At 41.9% G+C, this 15,994-nt stretch overlaps 1 protein-coding gene across 1 annotated transcript in view; it reads right to left on the bottom strand.

Annotated features, from left to right (window-relative positions):
- Positions 1-595: 595 nt before the first annotated feature.
- Positions 596-15,994, bottom strand: part of LOC148145087 (CMRF35-like molecule 8) — a 32,562-nt gene continuing 17,163 nt past the window's right edge. Inside the window, exons 4-6 of the mRNA XM_087973498.1 lie at positions 6,932-7,062; positions 4,609-4,661; positions 596-1,362 (exon numbers count right to left, since the gene is read on the bottom strand). Coding sequence (XP_087829624.1) covers positions 1,204-1,362; positions 4,609-4,661; positions 6,932-7,062 — 343 coding nt within the window. The 3' untranslated portion in view covers positions 596-1,203. The remainder of the gene's footprint in view (positions 1,363-4,608; positions 4,662-6,931; positions 7,063-15,994) is intronic.

Genomic DNA, 15,994 nt, shown 5'->3' with positions numbered 1-15,994 from the left:
CTGTCTGTTGTGTAAAGTGTTTCAGGACATCCTGAGGTTTTGAAAGATGCTGTATAAATGCAAATCATTCTTTCTCTCTACGTGGAGAAACATCCTACTGAAATGTCAACCATATTAATCTGTTGAGAAATAGGGTGGGTTTCTTATCTAACATTGTCGAAGAACCCATACTGAAGTCAGCTGGTGGTAGCTGTACTTTGATAACTCCGCTGTTAGAGCTGAGGACTGCAGTTTGAGGATTCTTGTAGAAAACTAGTAATGTCAATACCTTTGAACCAGGAGGTTCAGGTTCAAGTCCCATCTGTTCCAGACGTATATAATAACATGCTTGAAAAAAATGAGGACTGGAGATCAGAGTCGAAGAGTGTGGTGATGGAAAGGCACAGCCGGTGAGGCAGCATCCGAGGAGCAGGAAAATCTGCACCTGAAACATCGACTCTCCAGCTCCTTGGATGCTCCCTGACTGGCTGTGCTTTTCCAGCACCACACTCTAACATGCTTGAAGAAGTTGATTAGAAATACCTCTCATGTCATGTACACGGAAGTAGACAAATATTTATGTATCAATACTTTGTATCTGGTTTCACATTTACAGTTTACATTTGCACTTATGTTTAATTCTTTCAATAGCTTATTTACATGTCAATGTAGCAATACAGACATGGTTAAATAATTTGCACCAAAGTTACAGCTTATAATGGAATAAAACTACATGTCTCAAACCCACTTACTCTCCTTTTAATTTTCTGTTTGCTAGCTGCCACACTTCAAGCACTGAACTTAACAAATGTATGAGGAAATGAGAGTACTGTTCGACTGGACAGGGAAATTCTTCAAAAATAAAAGAAAACAGTGTCAGAACATCTTTAACTGACACGAGCAAGCATCCTTCAAACAAAACCTCAAGTTAGGCTGATTCTTTCCAAGAGAATGTTTATGTCTTATGTCTGCAAGATGTATTTGTTTGATATGATAATGGCATATTTTAAAAGTCAGAGAAATAATGAAGTCAAGTCTGTTGAGGTCTAATGCAGTAACCTCTCAACTGAATCACTCAAAAGATCTATCAAAACATTGCTTTAAAAAAATGCTTCGTTTGTACCCACAAACCTGTTGAAAAATACTATAATGGGGTTGCTTCAAAGGCTAATTAAGCCGCATTGCTGGAGAAAGCACACAAAGTTCCTGTTTTGGGTTACTTCATTATGATCTGAAGAGAACGGTGGAGTATTCGACAAAGTCTGATGGACTTTGATCTTTAGCAGTTCTTTGAGATTGAAGATCCTGCAGGTTAACATAAGTACTTTCCAAGTTAGCTTTGGGTACCTTCTTCACAGTGGAGTATATCACATTTGTATCCTCCTGAAGAAACACAGACAAATGAAAAATGATGGCTCAATGTTAATCAGATTCACAGGGAGATAATTAAATGTGGGGACAGGAGGTCTTGCCCACTGGCTAATGAGCCAGCAAGTCTACCCCCATCTTTAAAGTGTTTTTCTAGTCAAGCTGTTCAGAGCTGTTATTACACCTCTCTGGCCTCCCATTCCAGGGGTAGGGACATTACCACTGTGTCACAAGAGGGCCCTCTCCACCTGTCTTTTAGGCCAAGTCACTTGCATTAAGTACCTCCCAGGTACTTATCATGGACTGGCAGCTTCTTTGAACAGCAGCGCCACTGGGGAGGTGGTGGCTGTAGCTGGTATGACACTCACACAAGGTCCAGTAGCATCTTAGAGTCATAGAGATGTACAGCACAGAAACAGACCCTTTGGTCCAACTCGTCCATGCTGACCAGAGATCCCAACTAATCTTGTCCCACTTGCCAGTACTTGGCCCATATCCCTCTAAAATCTTCCTATTTCATATACCCATCCTGATGCCTTTTAAATGTTGTAATTGTACCAGCCTCCATCACTTCATAGTGGCAGCTCATTCCATATACACACCATCCTCTGCGTGAAAGAGTTGCCCCTTAGGTCCCTTTTAAAGCTTTCCTCTCTAACCCTAAATCTATGCCCTCTAGTTCTGCACTCCCCCACCCCAGGGAAAAGACCTTGTCTATTTATCCTATCCATGCCCCTCATGATTTATAAACCTCTATAAGGTCACCCCTCAGCCTCTGATGCTCCAGAGTAAACAGTCCCAGCCTATTCAGCCTCCCGTTATAACTCAAACCTTCCAATCCTGGTCTCCCCACCATCAAATTCACCACGGAATTCCCACAAACACCTGCACCTTATTGAGGTGCGTCCCTCTACAGACAAGTGACGGACTAACAATCTTAAACTCCGCAAATAAGGCAGCCATTTCTTGGCTCCCAGGAATGTGTATTCACTATTTTTACTGGTTATATATCATAGAATCATAGAATCCTTACAGTGTGGAAACAGGCCATTCAGCCCAACAAGTCCACACCGACTCTTTGGTAAACATCCCACCGAGACTCACCCCCCTACCCTGTAACCCTGCATTTTCCATGGTTAATCCACTTAAGCTACACATCCCTGCACACTATAGGGCAATTTAGCCATGGCCAAACCACCTAATCTGCACAACTTTGGAGTGTGGGAGGAAATGGAGCACCCAGAGGAAACCCATGTGGACATAGGGAGAATGTGCAAACTCCACACAGACAGCCGTCCGAGGCTGGAATTGAACCCGGGCTTGTGGTGCTGTGAGGCAGCTGGAGATTTGGACTAGGCGAAAGTGAGGACTGCAGATACTGGAGATCAGAGTCAAGATTAGAGTGGTGCTGGAAAAGCACAGCAGGTCAGGCAGCATCCAAGGAGCAGGAAAATCGACATTTTGGGCAGAAGCTCTTCATCAGGAATGAGGAGATTGGGACTAGCTGGGTAGCTCTTCCGGGAGCCGGTATGGAGACAATGGGCCCAATTGCCTCCTTCTGTACTGCAAAATTCTAAGATTCTAAATAAACTCAGAAGTCACTGGTTCCCCATGATGGCGAATTGTTCACACCCAGTCCTGGGTGTTTGTGGGAGTGCGGATAGGTGGAGGGGGCAGATCTCGATCTGTTCCCAATGTTCAATGCTGTCCTCGTGGAACCTCTTGAACAATACCTTGGCAATCCTGCAAGGATTGTGCTGAGCGTCTTTCCCCACCTCTGATCTCTCAGCTCACTTCGGGTGAATTTGAGCCGGTCAGTTTTGACCTGTGAAACTCAACTAAAGATCAGCTCTTACTGACTTGTGCGGTTCAGGATTGATACTTTGACAAGGAACCAAGTTCCAAGAAGACGGCAGCAATTTAGGAAGAAGGCCAATAGATTGTTAGCTTTTATTGCAAGAGGATTTGAGTACAGGTGTAGCAAAGTCTTACTTCAGTTGTATAGGAGCTTGGTTAGAGCATACCCAGAGTACTATGTGCCATTTTCCTCCCCTTCACTCCATAAAGGGAATGCAATGATGGTTCACTGGATTTGTTCCCGGGATGGCAGGAATGTCCTATGAGGAGAGGCTGGGCACACTGTGTCCCACCTCCCTAGTGTTTCAAAGAATGAGAGGTCAGCTCTTTGAAACCTACAAAGTACTTAAACGGATAGATTGAATAGACATAGGTAAAATGTTTCCTCAGGTCTGGGAGTCCAAAACTAGGGAAAATAGGTTAAAAATAAGGGGGAAGTTATTTAGGTCCAAGATGAGGAGAAATGATTTTACTCAAAAAGTTGTGAACCTTTGGAATTCTCTAAAACAGAGGGCTGTGGAAGCTCAGTCTTTGAGTATGTTTAAGATGGAGGTTGATAGATTTCTGATTACCAACAGAATAGAGTATCGGGTTATACAGACGGGGCATTGAAAAGTTTGATCAGCCATGATTGTAGGACAGACTCAATGGGCTGAATGGTCTACTCCTGTTTCATTGTTACTATGTTCCAATGGGATAGATCATGTTGTTAAAAATGGGGAGCCTGACTGCATCTTTCAATGCAAGACTCCATCTGTGGTTTCAGGGTGAATACTTATAGGTTGAAGACTTATGACTAGTCATAGACAAGATGTTATGGTGCCGCACCTATTAATACTAATTATATCCAGATTAACGATGAGTTATTCTAATGGCTTTCACTTATAAGGGGAAAACCTGAATGTAGCTATTATTAACTGAAGACAAAAAAAAACTGCCAGAGATCATAACGTGTCAGGCAGCATCCATGGGGAGAAAGCAAGCTAACGGTTTGAATCTATATGACTCATCAGAGTTACCAACGCTCTTCCAGTTCTAGCTGATGTTGAACCAAAGGGTCCTCCCACTTGGAATTCCTTCTACAAATCGCTTCCTCATCTTTGACCCCTACTTTTCCTTGCCCCATGCTTGCCTTTACCAATAGTTCACCTGTGGCTTTTTGGTTCTGTCTGTTTCTTGAGGCAATGGCTGGTTCAAGTCCAGGAGCAACAGGTGACCTGACCTTTATGAGGTAAATGCACCAATGTTTGCAACTGTCACGTGGTCAAACATCACATGATCACTTGTCATGTGCTCAAGTGTCATGCAGTCGCATTGTCATGCCCATGCTGTATCCAATCAGAGTTAGCAACTGTCTCCTTGGACCTTCTGTCACCATGTGAGCTTGACATAACATCATCTTACCATGACAGAGGAAGCAGGACTACCAACACCAGGAGTATTCTGTTCAACTGTGACTGAAAAATAAAATTATAATAAGAACATTTTACATTTTTTTTGTCTTCACGAGATGCAGGTGTTGCTGGCAATGCATTGAACTGTATGGTTTACTTGGTCACTTAGAGGACACATTACTATGGTCTGAAGTTACAAATGCTTCATTCATTAATGGATGGAGTGCGTAACTGGCTTGGCAGCATTTATTGCCCATCCCTAATTGCCCAGAGGGTAGTTAAGAGTCAACCACATCGTGATGGGTCTGGAGTCACATGTAGGCCAGACCAGATAAGGATGGCAGTTTCCTTCCCTAAAGGACATTAGTGAACCATATGGGATTTTCTAAGAATCAACTATGGATTCATGGTCATCATTAGACTTTTAATTCCAGATATTTATTGAACAAATATTCCACCATCCACCTTAGCAGGATTCAGTCCCAGGTCCCCAGAACATTATCTGGGTCTCTGGCTTGACAGTCCAGGGATGATACCATTAGGCCATTAGGCCATATAGACCAGACCAAAAGACATCAGTAACTACATGCGTTTTCACAACAATCGAGGTTTCAATTCCAGTTTGCTAATTAACTGATTTTAAGTTTCACCAGTTGCCATGCTCTACAGAGATTTTGTTCTTTTGAAAGGTAGCTGAAAGAATTATAATGTCTCTTATCATGCCTTAGGAGGTTGTGTTCAATTACAGAATCCATTGGTTTCCAATGTATTGTAATTATTCATTAATTGGTCAGTTGTGAGATATTAGTAAACCCTGTCAAAATCTTGTTGTCCCTCTTCCTCTTCCTCTCTCTCTCCTCCTCCCTCACTTTTGATAGTTTACATTGCCCTTAAAGCTCCTTGTGGGGGGCCTATAGTATTCAGTTGTCATTTTGATGCAACCATCAGCATTGCTTGTGAAACTGACAGCAGCCTTTATTATCTGCACATCTAGGTTAAACATGAAAATTCAGAAGTTGCTGTTAATGATAATCTGTTCTTTCACAGGGTGCACTCTTAAGGTCTTGGTAAATGGAAATCAATTAGGCATCATTGATTGATACGAATTTTCAAATTTTGTACAATTAATCTCACTGTAAAATCTTTGAAAAATTATGCCTTCATGAAAGAAGAATGTTTAACAGCACACTAAATAATAACTACTTTTGATCAATCTCTTTAGATCTGAAAGAACAATTCATATTTATGGAAAGTCAACTTTCTGCATTCTATGCTAAAGATTCCATAGATTTTTAAAATACCACTTTTTAAAGTCAACTTTCAGGTTCTAACTTAATCACATACAAATATCCTTCTATTTATGTCTTTTTCTCTAAAATTATAAAAAGTAAATGATAAGATACGTTTTTTGTTGTCTGGTGAGAAATCTTCAATTTCTTTGCCAGTGTGATAAAATCATGGATACCAGGTACTGGGGTTCCTGAATTGTTGGTACCAGAGCAAAACATTTAGCAAAGGGATGATGAAACCTGTGCCACAGGGATTGCCAAAGGGAAGCTTTCTTGAATATCAGCAGTGATGTCATCACTTCACTATTGCCTGTAAAATTCCAATCATTGTAAAATTAATATGGTTTCCTTGCTGATGACAGACATGGGTAAAGTCTTATTGGAAGTAGCCCTGTTGTTTTCATTTGTGAATAGCGGATGTTCCTTCTCCGTTTAGACGTTCTCATTTGTTAATCTGCTTCCCTTCCCTCTTCACTTTGTCTTCTGTAGATTATTAACTGTTTCTGACGTTCCACTGCCTTTTCTTAGCTGTCTTCAATACTTTGCTCATGCACCCAATTTTTGGTGCTGAATATACAGTTACAGGCAAGTAATTAACTTGTTGAAGACATCAGAGTAAGGCACAATCCTGTCCTCTGCTGCTATGCCAATATTTATTTTCCTTGTACTATCCGTCGACCACTGAGACCAATTGCTGTCCCAGGCATGAACACCTAACTTAGCCTAGATTACAGTGATAGGATATTGAATTTCCCTTCTTTATAAATAATTTGGGGAAACAATTCTGGCTTCTGTTAGTGAAACTGCTGTTTTGCCTCTTTACCATAATGCTAACTGCTTGTGTTTCCTAACCTGTGAGTTTCATTTACACAGCACTCCAACATCCCAGTTTAAATGGTGGTGCAGGAAACTGGACAGGTCCATTAGGATGCAGCAACCTCCTGCTTGTACTGTAACTTTGCAGTGTTTAAATAAAGAAATGCAAATTTGTTTTCATGGACATTTTAAACATGAGTTTTACATTTTCGTCTGGACTGAACATACCACTTTTCTTCTGCTGTTTTAATTTTGCATAAAGAAGAACAGCAGCAGTGAGCAGAAGGAAGATGATCAGGATGACTACGGTTAGAATAATTTGCCAGCTGTCCATATGATTTGATTGTGAACCTTCTTCACTGCAAAATACAATCAAGATGATTGGAACAAATAAGAAATATATTTGAACATTGCTGTATCTGCAGCTCTAAGTAGATTAGGAAGTAAGCATCCATTTATTGTATTGACACTTAAGGAAATTCTTTGGCATTCATTATATTGTGAACACAAGAGTGTTTGGCATGATCCCACTAAATATTTTTTCCTGTTCTGTTAGCAAAGGTTTTTCAAAAGCAAATGCACGCTTTTGTTATAATATAATTTCATACAAACTGGTTAAATGCTTGTTAACCAGCTGACACAGGAAACTAGACCTTGAGATGACCACAGTCCAAGTGTGAGTCTTGGTACAATTGATTATATCTCTGAGGTAGCAGGTTGTAAATTCAAACCTGATTGTAGATGGTGTCTTGTGACCTCTCAGAATGATGCTTACTGTGGTAGTGCTGCTCCTTTAACAAAGTTAGGTTATCCTTTTTTTTTTCAGAAAGATCATAAAGTCACATGTTCTGGTGTGACTAGTTTTGATGGGTTTTAGGGCCAATTTGATTATAACTAACAGATACTACCTTAGGAAAAAGGCTTTCAAGTTTTAAGAAAAGTCCTTGTACAATGAAAGGGGAGTGGCCAATTCTCCCAGCTCAGCTTTTCTCTGGTTTGGTTGGGTTTTCGCGGTCTGGCTATTCGGCGCAAGCAGTCAGCCAGTTTTGAGGCTGCTGGTCCAAGAAACAGCTCCATGGAAGAGGTGTTCCAAGCTGAATCTCTCTGCCATCTCTCTCTGTCCTGTAAGACCCTGCGTTTGATTTTATCTTTTTTTCCAAGGGGTGTTTATGGGGATTGTTGCATGCACAGAACAACCTTGATTATCCGAACATCACTTATCCGAATTTTGGATTATCCAAACAAGATCTCAAGGTCCTGTAAAAATGCTATCCATTATCCAAGCAATCAATTATTCGAACTCTCAGTTATCTGAACAAAATACTGCCCGCCCATCTTGTTTCGGTAATTGAGGTTGTTCTGTATGTGGAACAGCATTATTAAGTTAGGATAATTTGCTGGGCTTTTGGATTGGTTATGTTATTCTGTACTCAGTTCTTTTTTGTTTGTGTTTCATTTGGTAATCTTGCAAATAAATCTTGCCCAAACCCAGACCCCCACTCTATCCCCATAACCCTGCTTTTGCCATGGCTAATCCACTGAGCCTGCACATCCCATTGGTGACTTTTGACCTTCCTCCTTCAGAGACCGAGAAATAACCGTTTCTGCTGATAACGTACCTTTTAATTTCCCCATATGCCTTCCATATTGCAATAAGTGTGGTTTTAGAAATTTATACACATTAAAATAGGATTAGTTGCTTTGCCTTTGGTGTTGACCAGCCTGACCATTTGACTGCGATCAGAGGGTTGTGTCTTTGATATAAAAGCACCCTTTAAAACCCCCAAGTCTGGGGAGAATTGTTTCTAAAATTAGGATGGATAAAGTTACTAAAACTTGACATATACCTTGATAAAGTTACCATTTCAAATATTCAATGAGAAATTTACGTGAAGTTGAAGTTAAGATTCAATATGTGGGTGATCTTTTGATCATTAAAGAAGAGATACGGCTTTATGACATAGTCCTGAGCTGCTGAAAGTAGCTGGGATTAAAACAGCCTGGGGAAAGCTCAGCCAGGGAAGACATTTGGATTAGTACATGAATAGGAAAGGCTTGCAGGTGGGATTGGTTTTGTTTGGGATTATGGTCAACATGAACTGGTTGGACCAACAGGCCTGTTTCCATGCTGTACATCTCTATGACTCCAAAACAGCTCTCTTTAGCAATGTTATACTAAAATCTCACTTCTACACTTACAATTTTATGGCAAAAATAACCAAGTCATCCACATGTAGATCTCTCCAAAAGGTAAGCATTGCCTTATTAATATCTGATCCATATTGGACACACCTACTGGGGGCATTATATGTGGTAAAAGTATAAGAGTAATTAGGGGGAATAATTATGAAAGATATCACAGTATATTGCCATACTCAGTAGGATGTATAGAGGCCACCTTGGTAGCATCTGCTTATCCAATATATGTAACAGAAGAGGCTAGACATAGTTTTAATGCCATAGCTAACTACCATGAAGACTATATGGAGAGCAAAAGAGCCAACACATACAGCATGCACAGATACATATTCACCTGGTCACCAGGAGCCAAACAGTCGAAGGAAAGTGGAACTGGTTGAAATACATAAAAGGTGCAGTTAATGTTCCAGCTGTGGAATGAGAAAGAGACAATCTGATGCAATGTCTAAGCCAAATTTCCTCTGTTATTACATTGTTGTCTGAATAGTTTGCTCTGACCTGGTTGAGGTACAGTGTGTGCACAGGACAATATCATAAAGGTAATGGGCTGCTGTCCCATTAGAGGGAGGGGACTGGTAGTGGCTGAACCTGAGGGTCACCTTGTCTTGGGCAAGGGGAGAGGTTGAGCAGGAGAACCCATCATGGTAATCTCAGCCAGTATGGGAATTGAACCCATTCGGTTGGCAACACTCTGCATTACAAACCAGCTGTACAGCCAACTGAGCTTGTAATAATTCCCCAAACCACCCTCAAAGGGCTCTCGGACCAGTCACTGACTCTCTAAGATTCAGCAATGCTGCACTAAAGGATCTGCTCCAGGCCATCCAGGAGAGAAGGGAGGTCCTTATTTGCAGGGATGCTGTTGGGAAAGCCTCCATCAGTTCTGTGCAGACTGTGCAGATCAATGCTAGCGATCTGTACAAAGGATCCTGGAACCGGTTCAGGCAGGGGATGAACGATCTGCTGAACTTGATGAGGGAAGTAGCATAAAGTTCTCACAGCAAGCAGACACGTGTAGTGAGATTACTTCATTCACTTTTGCAAAGGCATGTCATGCAGGACAATTGCCTACAAGCTGGTAATGTGATTCTGTACATTGCCAAAGTGACATATTACAGGCGTAGAGAGCAGAGCAATATCAGGCAGTGATACCAAGGGACCTCTCTAGACCAGTGTGAAGGATGGACACACTGTTGTGTGTCCACCATGCAAGTGCCATCACCCACTTGGGGATTATTTTCCTGGTTCCTTCCTTATGGGACATCTCAGCATCACTGTCTTCTCTTCCTCATCAGAGGATACCTCTCCTCCCTACATTTACTCCTGTCCCAAGCCTTTGTGAAGTGAGCCCGTGGAGGACCCAGCATGAGATGATGGTGGGGTGTGCTGGGGGTGGGGGTGGGCGGGGGCGGGGTGAGACATTCCGGAGCCCCACCTGAGCCAGCCCAGCACCGGAATCTCAGTTTCGGCATTCCCGTGGTGGGCTCAGTGCTGCCCTCTCGGAGGCATGTGCATTGCTGTAACTTTCCTCAGCATCAGACTGAGGATTTCTGAACAGGTGCTGTCCCTGCTCCTGAGGAGCTAGCCCTTGTCTCCCAGGAGCCCATCCTGGATGGGACGAGGGCCATTACAAACTGCAGGTGTGTGTGAGTGCTCCAGAATGTCAGAGCTCTGGAGGGCTGCTTTGTTGCTTTAGACTCTAACTGGAGTTTGGTGAACTGGAGTTAGGTCAAAGGTTGGAGAGGTGGTCAGTCCCTGCTTTTCTTTTATTGTTGAGTACGTCTGCTCTGTACCCTAAAAGCAAGGTCTTAGGGAAGATAGAGTATAAAACATCACAGCGCAGTACAGGCCCTTTGGCCCTCAATGTTGCACTGACCTGAGGAACCAAAATGAAGCCCATCTAACCTACACTATTCCATTCTTGTCCATATGCCTATTCAATGACTTTTTAAATGCCATTAAAGTTGACAGGTCTACTACTGTTGCAGGCAGTGCGTTCCACACCCCTACTACGCACTGAGTAAAAGAACTTAAGGTATAAGGAGAAAGAGTGACTTCACAGAAGTCTTACAGGACAGAGCACCAAAATTCAAAAAGACAGAACAAATCTGGCAAGGAGCAGCTGGTCAAAGCCGTAGGTGAACTTTCAAAGGAGCTGCCCAGAGTCACCTTCCCTCAATCTAGAGATGGAGCTCCTGAGGCGATGGCAAGATTCAAAAGTGACACAGGGCAACTGGAAGCTGCTGATAGGGTGAGTACAGATGGTGGGTATTTGTCTGACTGTTATCGCTTATAGTTTGTAAAGTATTTTTTGTGGTTTGCAGTTTGTAAGGGCCACATTGTTTTAATGAGGTAAAGGGAAGATGGACTCGAAAATAATTGATTTTAAGATCCCTCTAAAGGTTTATTCGAAATGGGTGAGTCATGGCAGGAGAGTTCAAAGCTGTGGTTAGCTCCTCCTGCTTTAAGCAGGAGGTTGGAGGAACACAGCAGGCCAAGCAGTATCAGGAGGTGGAGAAGACAACGTCTCAGGTATAACTATTCTTCAGGATTAGAGGTTGGAGTAGGGGAGGCTGTAGATAAAGGGGGAGGGGAGTTTGGGTGGGGTAGTGAGGTGGTGATAAGTGAATACAGGTGGTGGGTCGATGGGAGGATTGAATCCAGTTGATGGCTGGAAGGAAGAGTCGGTCGGTGGATTGGAAGGTTAGGAGGCGAGGTGGAATCATAGATCCCCTACGGTGTGGAAACAGGCCATTAGATCTAACAAGTCCACACCGATCTTCCGACGAGTAATCCACCCAAACCCATTCCCCTACCCTATTACTCTACATTTCCCCTGACTAATGCATCTAACCTGCACATCCCTGGACACGATGGCCAACTTAGTATGGCCAATATATCCAACCTGTACATCTTTGGACTGTGGGAGGAACCGGAGCACCTGGAAGAAACCCATGCAGACACGGGGAGAATCTGCAAACTCCACACAGACAGTCGCCTGAGATGGGAATTGAACCCGGGTCCCTAGTGCTGTGAGGCATCAGTGCTAACCACTGAGCCACCGTGGAGATGGTGGATGGGTGGGTGGGAAGGTTACTTGAAATTAGACAATTCAATGCTGAATCCTCCAGGCAGTAGGCTGCCCAGGCAAAGATAAGGTGTTGTTCCTCCAATTTGTGGTCTGATTCACTGTGGCAAAGGAGGAGGCCATGAATGAACATGTCGGAAATGGAGTGGTACAAGGAAATTCAATTTTTTCTTGAACAGTGCAGGGAGCAGGGTACATTTCTAATGCCCAGGCCATCATGTGTGCACGAAATGTTTGCAACTGCAGCTCCTGGGGTTCAGAGCTGGAGCATCAGCTGGGGACACTGTGGAGTATCCACGAAGCTGATGTATAGCACCAACAGAGAGGTGCTCACACAGCAGGCTAAGACTGCACGGGCAGAAAGAGAGTGGGTGACCATAAGACAGGGTGAGAGGACTGAGTAGGTGGTGCAGGAGTCTGCTATGGCCATACCTCTGCAAAACAAATATACTGCTTTGGATACTTTTGGAGGAATGACCACTCATTCATTGCACCATAGTTGGCTCTGCTGCTCAAGAGAGGAGGAGAATTTTTGGAAATGCAATTGTCATTGGGGATTCAATTTTAAAGAGAATAGATAGAAACTTCTGTGGATGACTCAGAGGAGCTACAGTACAGCCTGGAGGGAGAGGGTGAACAGTCTGTGGTTGTGGTGCACATCGGTAACAATGACATAGATTAAAAAAAATGGTGAAGTCCTAAAAGCTGAATGTCGGAAATTCAAAAGTAAGAACTCATAGATAGTCATCTCGGGATTACTACCAGTGCCCCATGCTAGTCAGAGTAGAAATAGTAGAATATATCAGATGAATACGTGGCTGGAAAAATGGTGCATAGAGGGTTTCTGTTTCCAAGGACATTAGGATTGGTTCGGGGGAGGTAGGACCAGTACCAACTGGACTGGTTACTCCTCAACAGGACCGGGACTGATGTCCTAGGTTTCAACTGGAATCACAGGGCTTGGGAACCTAGGCAGAGTGACAACGGAAGGAGAATCAAGGATGGTAGTGGTAGAGAGAACAGTAAAATGGAAAAACAGTAGACTGCCTAATGAAGGCTACAAGGCAAAATGGGCCACAGTATGAATAAAAGTTAGAATGATCGAAGATGGCAAAAGGCAAGTCTAGAGGCTTTGCATCATAATGCATAAACATTCTGAAAAAGTTACTTGGTGCAAATTGAGGTAAATGGATATGATCTTGTAGCCATTACAGAAGGGGGGGTTACAATAAGATCAAAACTGGGAATTTAATGTTCATGGATATTTGACCTTTTGGAAAGACAGGAAGGGAAGGAAAAGATAGTGGGGTAGCACAGTTAATAAGAGGATAGTTATGAGATATAAACTAGGCTGAGATGATATAGAGTCCATTTAATGAAGGTAAATAACAACAAGGGAAAAAAAACCCATTGGTAGGAGTAGTGTACACACCTTCAAACAGTAGCTAGACTGTAAGAAAATGTATAAATTAACAAATAATAGGAGCATGTAAAAGAAATACAGTGGTAATTATGGGAGACCTTAATCTTCATGTTGATTGGGTTAATCAAATTGAAAAGGGTTGTTGTGACAATAAATTTATGGAGCATATTAGGAATATTTCCTACAGCAATATGTAATGGAGCCAACAAAGGAGCAGGCTATCTTGGATCTAGTAATGGGCAATGAGGCAGGTTTAATAATTGACCTCATAATAAAAGGTTCCCTGGCAAGGAATGATCATAAAATGATAGAATTTAAAATTAAATTTCATGTGTGAGAAAATGTCATGGGTCAGAAGCAACTTAAATAAAGGGAATTACAATGAAATGGGATAGAGTTAGCTAGAGTCGACTGATAGATAATCAGGAATGACGGTCAGCAAGGAGTGGCAGTCATTTAAGGAGGTAATTGATGTCAGCAGAAATAAATCCCAGTCAGGAGGAAAGATTCTAAGAAATGGATAAAGTAACCATGGCTAACCAAGGAAGTTAAGGAGAGCATAAAGTTGAAATGATAAGCATATAAGGAGGCAAAAATCGGTGATAGCCCCAAAGACTCAGATAAATCCAGAATTCAGCAAAGGAGGACTAAAAAGATAATACAGAGAGAACACAAGGAATGAGAGCAAATTAGCGAGTAAGGGAAAAAGTGACAGTAAGAGCTTCTTTAAATATGTAAAAGGAAAGTTTAGATTCACATTTGAAAATGATGTGCAGTTTTGGGCCCCATATCTAAGTTTGGATGTAGTGGCTTTGGAGGGGGTCTGGGTGGTTCACAAGAATTGACCTTGAGTCTAAAGGGCTTATCATATGATAAGTGTTGAAGACTCTGTGTCTGTACTTGATGGAGTTTAAAAGGATGAGGGAACATCTCATTGAAATTTACGGAGAGGCCTGGATAGAGTGGATGTGGAGAAGATGTTTCCAATAGCTGGTGAGACTAGGACCCAAGGCCAGAGAGAAGGGGCAACCCTTTAGAATTGAGATGAGGAGGAATTTCTTCAGCCAGAGGGTGGTGAATCTACAGATCACATTACCATTGAAGGTTGTGGAAGTCAAGTCAGCGAGTGTCTTTAAGAGAGAAATAGATAGGTTCTTGATTAGTAAGGGCTTCAAAGATTCCAGTGAGAAGGCAGGAGAACAGAGTTGAGAAATATATCAGCCATGATTGCATAATGGAGCACGACTCAATATTTTAAATATCCTGTTCCTGTTGCTATATTTTATAGTTTCATGATATAAGAGAGAAGTAAAGAACACATGTTCTTTACAAATTAATCTCGGGTGATAGTTATGGAGAACAGGGAAATGGCAGAGGAATTAAACAGGTGTTTTGCATCAGTTTTGAGATGGAAGATACTTCAAACATACCATTAATACGAAAGAATACAAGGAAGAAACTAAGTACCATAATCATCACTAGAGAAGTAATATTAGACAATGTAATAGGGCGAAAGGCAGGTAAGTCCCCTGGTCCTGATGATTTGCATCTGAGGATCCTAAAAGAGGTAGCTACAGAGATAATGGATGCATTGGTTGTAATTTGACAAAAATCATTGCATTATAGAGCAATCTTGGGAGGATTGAAAAACTGCCAATGTGTCACCCCTAGTCAAAAAGTGATGGAGACTAAAAGCAAGTGACAATAGGCTGCTTCGCATAGCATCTATTTTTGGGGAAATATTGGAATCAATTATTAAGGACATAATAGCTGAACAGTTACAAGATCACCATCTCATCAAACAGAGTCAGCATGATTTCATGAAAGGTAAATTGTATCTAACTAATTTGTTAGTTTTTCAAGGAAGCCTCAACCATAATAGATACAGGGGAACCAGTAGATGTGTTGCAGTTGGACTTCTGGAAAGCATCCCATAAGGTAGCTCACAAAAAGATTAAGTTGTAAGATTTATTAAGAGGAGTTCCACAGATTTCAGTGCTGTGACCATAACTGCTTACAATACATATTGACGACTTGGAGGAAGGGAGTGAAAATACTGCAGCTAAGTTTGTAGACTGTCCAAAAATAGGTGGAAAGGCAAGTTGTGAGAGGGATACAGAGAGTTTACAGAGAGAAATTGGTAAGTTAAATAAGTGAGCAGAGAGTTGGTAAATGGAGTATAATGTGGGAAAATTTGAAATTGTTATTTTGGAAAGAAGAACAAAAGTTCAGGATTATCTAAATGGAGAAAAACTGCAGAACACTGCAATCCAAAGGGGCTTGGAGGTACTTGTGCATAAAACACAGAAAACCAGTACACAGGAGCAGCAGGTAATCAGGAAGGCTAATGAAATGTTGACCCTTATTTCAAGAGGGTTGGAGTATAAGAGTAGGGAAGTCTTACTGCAACTATGCTAGGTGCTGGTGAGACCACATGTGAAGTACTTTGAGCAGTTTTTGTCTTATTTGAGCAAGGATATCATTTGCAGAGAAGTTTCTTTGAGACAGATGATCCATGGTATGATGGGACTGTTTTATGAGCAAAGGCTAAACAGGTTGTGACCAATCTCATTGAAGTTTA

This window comes from Chiloscyllium plagiosum, unplaced genomic scaffold (assembly GCF_037043375.1).
Source record: "Chiloscyllium plagiosum isolate Xiang-an unplaced genomic scaffold, Cpla_swu_hap1 HiC_scaffold_26, whole genome shotgun sequence".
Taxonomy (NCBI): Eukaryota; Metazoa; Chordata; class Chondrichthyes; order Orectolobiformes; family Hemiscylliidae; genus Chiloscyllium; species Chiloscyllium plagiosum.
This window is presented reverse-complemented; position numbering and strand designations above follow the sequence as displayed.